This window comes from Apium graveolens, chromosome 1 (genome assembly GCF_009905375.1).
Source record: "Apium graveolens cultivar Ventura chromosome 1, ASM990537v1, whole genome shotgun sequence".
Classification (NCBI taxonomy): domain Eukaryota; kingdom Viridiplantae; phylum Streptophyta; class Magnoliopsida; order Apiales; family Apiaceae; genus Apium; species Apium graveolens.
The window spans coordinates 19,161,057-19,170,142 of NC_133647.1; the positions used below are offsets into that span (position 1 = coordinate 19,161,057).

Sequence of the window (9,086 nt, forward strand, 5' to 3'; positions counted from 1 at the left end):
GGCTCTTGATAAATTCAAGGAGTTCAAAGCACTTGCAGAAAAGAAAAATGGTCAGTATCTGAAGACACTCAGATCAGACAGAGGAGGAGAGTATACTTCAAACTTGTTCAGAAGTTTTTGCAGAGCACATGGCATCAGTCATCATTTGACAACATCATATACTCCTCAATAAAATGGCATTGCATAAAGGAAGAACCGCACAATTCTTGACATGGCAAGGAGTATGGTGAAAGCAAAACACTTGCCAAGAACTTTCTGGGCGGAAGCTGTTCAATGTGCAGTTTATTTGTTGAATAGTTGTCCAACAAAAAGTGTCAGAAATAAAACTCGGAATGAAGCATGTAGTGGTAGCAAACCATCCGTTAGGAATCTCAGAATTTTTCGATGTATTGCTTATGCCCATATTCCCGATCAGAAAAGAAAGAAGCTGGATGACAAAGGCGAAAAGTGTATTTTTACCGGATATGACAAAAGAAGCAAGGCGTACAGACTCTATAATCCTCTTACGAAGAAATTAATCATTTCTCGAGATGTTGAGTTCGATGAATCAGATTACTGGAGATGGAGCGAGGATAAAAGAAAAGTTGCTGGTTTATTTTTCAATGGTGATGACGATGATGGTGATAACCAGAACATTGAAGATGACGATGATCAAACTCCTCCACCAAGTCCAAATAAACAAACTCCTAGATCGGCACCATCCACGGGAGGTTGCAGCAATTCAGGGGGAGCACCACGAAAGATGCGGAGTCTGGATAATATTTATGAAGTAATAAGTCTGGTACAAACGACCTTTGATTATTCATTATTTTGTTTAATGGCTGAATGTGATCCAGTTACATTCGAGGAAGCTTCTGAAGAAGGTAAATGGAACAAAGCCATGGATGAAGAAATTGGCGCAATAAAAAAGAATGATACATGGGAGCTCACAGATCTTTCAGAAGGACATAAAGCAATTGGTGTCAAGTGGTTCTATTAAACTAAGACGAATCAAGATGGGGAAGTGGAAAAATACAAGGCGAGTTTGGTGGCTAAAGGTTACAAGCAGAGATATGGCATTGATTATGATGAGGTATTCGCTCCAGTTGCAAGAGTTGATACCATACGACTTCTGACAGTAATTGCAGCTCAGAAGCAGTGGAAAATATTTCAGATGGATGTCAAGTCTGCATTTCTCAATGGTTATCTTGAAGAAGAAGTCTATATTGAGCAGCCTCCGGGATATGTTCAAAAAGGCCACGAAGATAAAGTCTACCGACTCAGGAAAGCCTTATATGGTTTGAAACAAGCTCCGCGAGCATGGAATACAAGGGTTGATAAATATTTCCGGAGAAATGGCTTTGTGAAGAGTCCATACGAGCATGCCCTCTATACGAAGACAAATTCAGGGGGAGATATTATGATCGTGTGCTTGTACGTGGATGAAATGATATTTACAGGAAAGAACCCTGGTATGTTTGATGATTTTAAGAAAGTTATGACTAACGAATTTGAGATGATAGATATTGGTCAAATGTCATACTTTCTTGGAGTCGAGGTGAAGCAAAATAAAGAAGGGATTTTTATGTCTCAGGAAAAATATGCGGAGCATATTTTAAAGAAGTTCAGAGTGGAGGAATGCAAACCAGTAAGCACACCAGTAGAAGCAAGCATAAAACTCAGGATTAATTCAACGAGGGAGTCGGTAATCCGACGTTGTTCAAAAGTTTGGTTGGAAGTCTAAGATACCTAACTTTCACTCGTCCGGATATTATGTATGCGGTTGGATTGGTTAGTAGGTACATGCAGAAGCCGAAGCACGATCACTTTATGGCAGCTAAATGAATTTTTAGATATATTAAAGGTACCTTTGATCATGGATTATTTTATTCTCATTCTCAAAATTCAAAATTAGTAGGCTACTCAGACAGTGACTATGGTGGTGACTTGGACGACGGGAAAAGCACATCGGGATATATTTTTCATATCGGTTCAACGATATTTTCATGGTCATTAAAGAAGCAGCAGACAGTTGCCCTATCAACATGTGAGGCAGAATACATCGCAGCAACAGCATGTGCATGTCAAGCTATGTGGTTAAGCTACATATTGAACGAGTTAAATCTTGCAAAAGAAGATCCAGTTACAATTTACGTGGATAATAAATCCTCTATTTATCAAGCGAAAAATCCAGTGTCACACAGACGTAGGAAGCACATCAATATCAAATATCACTTTATTCGAGAGCAAGTGAACGAGAAAATTGTGGAGTTGGTGCACTGTAGGACCGAAGAAAATTTAACGGATATTTTCACAAAGCCGTTGAAGCCAGAGATTTTTTATAAAATAAAAGAGAAGCTCGGGATGCAAAGTCGGGTTTGAGGGGGACTTTTAGAATTCAAACCCGTTCTACATGTATACAGCTAGCTAGGTCAAACATAGCTGAGTTAATAAACACTATACACGCTTTGTAGAAATAAACAAGGAGCACCCTTATTAGAAAGATTACAGCTGGGTTTGTAATAGCAGTAGTATAAAAACAAGAACTAAGTTCCATTACACCTAGAAGTATTGAAGTCCCAAGGAGATAATAACGGCAGCAGCTTCCCAATGTTTAAGAGCAGGCTGATCATATTTGGATAATTAATATTCTGATAAAAGTGCTTAGATCAGCTTGTAGCTTACATATGCAGTGAGGTAATCATCTTGAGGTCCTATAAATAGGCTCCTCTATTTGCATTACTAACTATCCATGAAAACCAGAGAAAGAGAATAGTAAAGAGCTGTAGCTCATAGTTAAGAGAAATAGGCTGAACCCTTGTTGTAATAAATTTTAAAGTTGTAGTCTTTGTTGAGTGAAATAAAAATATACATCCTGTGTGTTCAAGCCAGTTCCAAACAAGCCAGTTCCAAACCTTTAACATATAGCACACATATAGACACGTAAACAGTTTGTTTAAGATAAAAAGTATCAAACCCAGGCCCATACACGTTTCAAACACTAAGAAGATCAATTTTACAATTAGTCAGCTGTTGTCCATTTGGAGCAGTATTATATGTGGTTTGATGGTTTGGCATAGTGCAAGAGGTTCCTGCATCAAACACATTGGTGAGTGGGGGAAGAGGCTAGTCAAGTCTCACGTGTTGTTGTTGATGGGCCTCCAATGTTAGTTGATTCTGCTACTGTGTGTGAATTATGCAAGCTGAACCCTTGTCCCAAAATTGCTGAATTAGCACACCAATTTGACATGGTTGTGCTCCCAAGGTGATAGGAATTTGCTGCGAACACGGATGAACAGTGTTACCCTTTGTCACTGGAGCATTAGTGGGAGGCCAATGTTGTTGCTCCACAACCAGTTTGTCTCATCCAATGCTCTTCTTCAGCGGTGTCCAGCCTTTTGTTCTGGGCAAGGTTGTTTCTCATTTCTTCAGCCACTTCCGAAGTTACATTAGGGCAACCAGTAACATCTGTGCCCCTATAGCCAAGTAATGTTTGAACCTGTTGATGCCCTAATTACATTTTTACTTTATTCTATTCCCCTCAACCTCTACACAGTGCATCCATGCAGCGTCCCTAACTGACATGTTCGTGCATGAAATCAAATGGAGCTTAATTTTTCTTTTCATTAGATATATATATAATTTGGCAATTAAGTTTACAATAAATTTTAGAGTAGAAGAAAAAAATAATTAGTTGTAATATATTTGACAAAAGATTAAATAATTAATTTTAACTCAAAATCAAACCTAATTTCTCTTTTCATTTGATGAAAAGAAAATTAAGCAATTAAGTTTAAAATAAATTTAAGAGTTGAAGAAAAAAATAAGATAAGTTAAAGTACTATTTAACATAAGATAAAATAATAAATTTTAACTCAAATAATGAAGTAAAAGTTAAAACATCTTCGCAAATAACACATCTCCTAGAAATATTAAAAATAATAACAGTTAGCTAGATTGCCACACTTGAGAATAATAAAAATATTAAAATAAAAATGGGTTATACCATCAATTTCTTTAAATTCCCCTGACATCTTTATATTTTAAAAAGTTATGGAAACAAAGGTAAAAGATTACACGGTAAATGACACCAGATAGAACTGCTAAACATAAAAGTGGTAGGCCTGGTATATGAAATGATACAAAAGATGAAATGAATTCATACTCACAATTAGTTTGTGGTTAGCTTGGTATGATTGAAATAAATTGAAACTAAAGTAAAAGGTGTACATTTGATAATTAATGAAATGTTAAAAGATTAAAAAAGCAAAAGTTTGATAGTCCATTATCTAAAAGAATATATATATATATATATATATATATATATATATATATATATATATATATATATATATATATATACGAGTTGGCAAGTGAAAGATTTTGTGATATTAGAAATTTATTGATTATTAATTCATATTGGTGGATTTATATGGAGAGATATGGAGTAATAATAAAAGATGAACATAGAAAATCCCAATAAAAAGTGATTAACATATGGTTTAAATATCTTCACCTACATATCATAGACCTAGGTGTTGGAAATTATTTAACCTAAATTAGAGTCTGAATAAATTTAGTCGATAGAATTGTTTTATTTAAAAGCAGCTTATGTGTCAGGAGTATTTGAACTAGTCTTTCATTTGTTAAAGAATGTTTATGAGAGTAATATGCACTAATAAAAGTAGTGGAGTTAGTTGTGCATATCAGCTAATTTTTAGCTGACCACCTGCGTGTGGAAGTTTATATATCAGCTTGTATTCTTTAGTATTTTACTTCAAGGCAAGGGACTTAAACCGTGCAATCTATTTTGTTTTTCAGTTTTACATACAAACACATACTATACTTATATATATATATATATATTGCATACATTTTTCATTATCTGGTATTAGAGCTTGGTGTACACCCTGTATGCCCAAATACATGCCGAAAATGACTATGGAGAAGACAAAACTGAAGGATGGTATTATAGGTTTAAGCTACCCTATATTGGCCAGAGGAAATTATACAGCCTGGGACTTAAAAATAAAAGCCTTCATGAAAGCAGACGAGGTGTGGAATGTTGTGGAGGTTAGTAAGGAGGACAAGTCGACAGTTGATGAAAAACAAGATCAGATTGCTCTTGCAGCCAAATATCAAAGTATATCTGAAGACGTCTTACTATCGGTGGCTGAGAAGGAGACTGCAAGAGAGGCGTGGAAAGCGATAAGAACCATGTGCTAGGGTGCAGATCGTGTGAAGAAATCAAAGATTCAAACTCTGAAGAGCGAGTTTGAAAACTTGAATATGCAAGAGACAGACCAACTAGACGACTTTTGTATGAAAATAAACGGATTGGTGACAAATATCCGTGCTCTGGGTGGGGAGATTACAGAAAGCTATGTTGTGAAAAGACTGCTTCGTGCAATGCCAAACAAGTAACTACAAATTGTATACACAATTGAACAGTTTGGGGACCTTGAAAACATGACCGTGGAGGAGATAGTGGGCTCACTTAAAAGCTCACAACGAACGAACCAGAAGCCAAAGTGATAGTGATGGAGGAAAGCTACTACTCGCAGAAGAGGAATGGTCAAGACGTGAAAACACGGGTGGTAAGTTACTACTGACAAGGGAAGAATAGATGAATAAGACTAACAGAAATGTGGGAGAAGGATCATGGTCACAAAAGAATCGTGGGTCTGACTCTCGAGGAAGGAACGATGGGCGTGATGCTCATGACAAGAGTACAGTTAAATGTTACAACTGTGGCATCTATGGCCATTTCGCCTCTGAATGTCATAAACCACAGAGAGACAGAGAAAACAAACCAGAGGTGAATATGACACAAGTTGAAGAAGATGAGCCAGCATTGTTGTTCACAGATTGTGACATCAAAGAAGATGGGATGGTCCTGTTAAACAAAGAGAAATTGAATCGAAAGATTAGTCAAAAGAACGGGGAGAACAAAATGTCTCAAGTATGGTATGTCGATAATGGAGCAAGCCAATATATGACAGGAGAAAGAGGAAAATTCAAAGAACTTGGCGAAAAGATCACAGGACGAGTACGGTTCGGTGATGGCTCCACTGTTGATATCAAAGGTAAATGAGTGATATCGTCCAGGTGCAAAAATGCTGAGGAATGGAACTTATGTGACGTGTACTACATACCAACATTGTGTAGTAACATACTAAGTCTGGGATAATTATTTCAGTAAGGAAGCAAGGTTATACTGGAGGAAGATCAACTAAGAGTGTACAATCTAGAAGGTGCACTGCTTATGAAGGTTTTGAGGTCTGCAAATCGATTGTATAAAATCAGTCTTGAAGAAAGTAAGCCGTAGTGCTGGTTATCGAAAACAGAGAGTGAAACATGGTTGTGGCACTCTCGCCTTGGCCATGTTAACTTTCAAGCGATAGAATTGATGTCTAGGGAAGAGATGACTCTAGGAATACCTAAGTTTGTGAAGCCAAAGAAGAGGTGTGAAGGTTGCCTGATGTCAAAGCAGGCGCGAAAACCATTTCCGTCTCAAGCACAATTCATAGCAAATAAATCACTGGAACTAGTATATGCATATATTTGTGCGCCGATTTATCCTCCAACATTGTCAAATAACAGGTATTTTCTTCTTTTCATTGATGATTGTACTCGTAAAATGTGGGTTTACATGTTGAAAACCAAAGGAGAAGCATTCGAGACTTTCAAAAAATTTAAGGCACTTGTTGAAAGAGGGACAAAAAGTAAAATCAAAACACTGAAAACGGACAGAGGACGGGAATTCTGGAGTTCCGTACATTTTGTGAAAGTATGGGTATTCAAAGATATTACACGACACCTTACACTCCACAACAAAATGGAGTTGTGGAGCGAAGGAACCGCACAGTAGCAGCAATGACAAGAAGCCTTCTTAGAGACTCAAAGATGTCGTCTTACATGTGGGGTGAGGTACTACGCCATGCTGTGCACATTCTGAATCGTCTAACAACTAAGGCATTGAAGGGAAAGACTCCATATGAAGCCTGGAGCGGGCACAAATAAAACATGAGTCACAACAAAGTGTTTAGGTGCATCGCTTACATGAAAGTACCAGCTATTCATGTCAGCAAGTTGGATGATCGAAGTAAATCGGTGGTATATTTGGGAAAGGAAGCAGGAACAAAAGCGGATTGACTATACGATCCGTATAGTGGAAGTTTACACATAAGCAGAGATACGGTATTTCAAGAAATGGAGTTCTGGGCCTGGGAGCAAACAAAATAAGGAAAAGTATGTTTTCTAGAAGATAACGGTGCGAGTTGACTGTATTGGTGGATAACATTAACATCGATGTGAACACTAACAATGATGTGATGTCTGAGGAACAAGAACCTGTTACACTAGTACAGGATCATGTGACTGAGGAACCTGTGAATGAAGAAGATGCTGAAAGTACACCACCACGAAAGTTTAGACTGTTGAGCGAAATTTATGATGATACAGAACAAGTTGAACTCGATGAGGATTTACTATTGTTAAGCATCAAAGAACCTGATAACTTTGATGAAGCTGTACAAGAAATTGAGTGGAAGAAAGCTACAAAAAGCAAATTGGAATCTACTGGAAAAAACAAGACCTGGGAGTTGACAGACCTACCACCAGGACAATGAGCAATTGGTTTGAAATGGGTGTTTAAGATCAAGAGAGATGCAAACGGGGTGATTTGAAAATATAAAGCGAGGCTCGTTGCCAAACGGTATGTTCAAAAGCAGGGTATCGACTTCGAAGAAGCATTCGCTCTAGTAACAAGGTTAAAAACAGTGCATCTTCTGTTAGCTTTGGCTGCAAAGAATGGTTGGGACGTTCATCACTTGGATTTCAAGTCTGCATTTTTGAATGGTGACATCCAAGAGGAGGTGTACGTGAAGCAGCCTCAAGGATACGAAAAAGAAAAGGAGGAACACAAGGTTTACCGGTTGTTTAAAGCGTTGTATGGTTTGAGACAGGCTCCACGAGCTTGGTATGCTCGATTAAAGAAGTTCCTTGAGAAATTAGGATTCGTCAAATGTCCTCATGAACACACCGTTTATACGAAACGTGAAGGTAATAAGTCTCTAATCATTGGTATCTATGTCGATGATTTGCTTGTAACAGGAACAAGCACCAGTAACATACTGAAATTCAAGGATCAAATGCGTAAGGAATTTGACATGAGTGACTTGGGGAAGTTGACGTACTATCTCAGTATTGAGGTGGAGCAAAGGAAAGGGAGTACAGAGCTTAAACAAACAGTATACGCAAAATGTTTGCTGGAGAAGGCAGGTATCCAGGAATGCAACGAAACAAAGTTCTCATGGATCCAAAGATGGTGTTGCACAAAGACAAAACGGGAAAGAAGGTTGATCCAATAGTGTCTAAAATTCTGATTTGAGGCCTGCAATATTTAGTACACACCAGGCCAGATATTTCTTTTGCTGTAGGATTCATAAGTCGCTTCATGGAGAAGCCCAATGTTCTCCATTTAAATGCTGCACGGAGAGTTTTACGATATGTCAAGGGGACTCTGGAGTACGGTTTGAAGTATACACGAGGAGAAGGTAATAATATGTTGAAGGGTTTTTCTGACAGCGATTATGCGAGCAGCAGCACGGACAGACGGAGTACAAGTGGAATAGCATTTTATCTCAACGAAAGCTTGATTACTTGGATATCGCAGAAACAGAGATGCGTGGCATTGTCAACTTGTGAAGCTGAGTTTATGGCTGCAACTGCAGCAGCATGTCAAGGCATATGACTCCATAAACTGCTAAGCCAAATTACTGGTATGGCTCCAGGACCAGTGGTACTCTATATCGATAACAAATCAACCATAGATTTAGCGAAAAATCCTATTTTTCACCGACGCAGCAAGCACATTGACGTGGGTTATCATTTCATTCGCGAGTGTGTGGATCGAGGAGAGATTGTGTAATGACTGGGAACTTTACGTTTATATTATATCATGATTATAATAAAATATGTGAATTAATGTGTCATTTATATGTGATTATCTGATAAACCCTAACTGTTACGTGATACGTGTATCCCATGTCATTTCTGTATTTTTAATGTATTTTTTAGATATTTTATTATGCATTTATAGGTTT

General features: G+C 37.7%; 1 protein-coding gene across 1 annotated transcript; it reads left to right on the forward strand.

The window, feature by feature from the left end:
- Positions 1–211: 211 nt before the first annotated feature.
- LOC141719820 (uncharacterized) lies at positions 212–979 on the forward strand. Its single transcript, XM_074522205.1, has one exon. The coding sequence runs from the start codon at positions 212–214 to the stop codon at positions 977–979; it is 768 nt and encodes a 255-aa protein (XP_074378306.1).
- Positions 980–9,086: the final 8,107 nt, after the last annotated feature.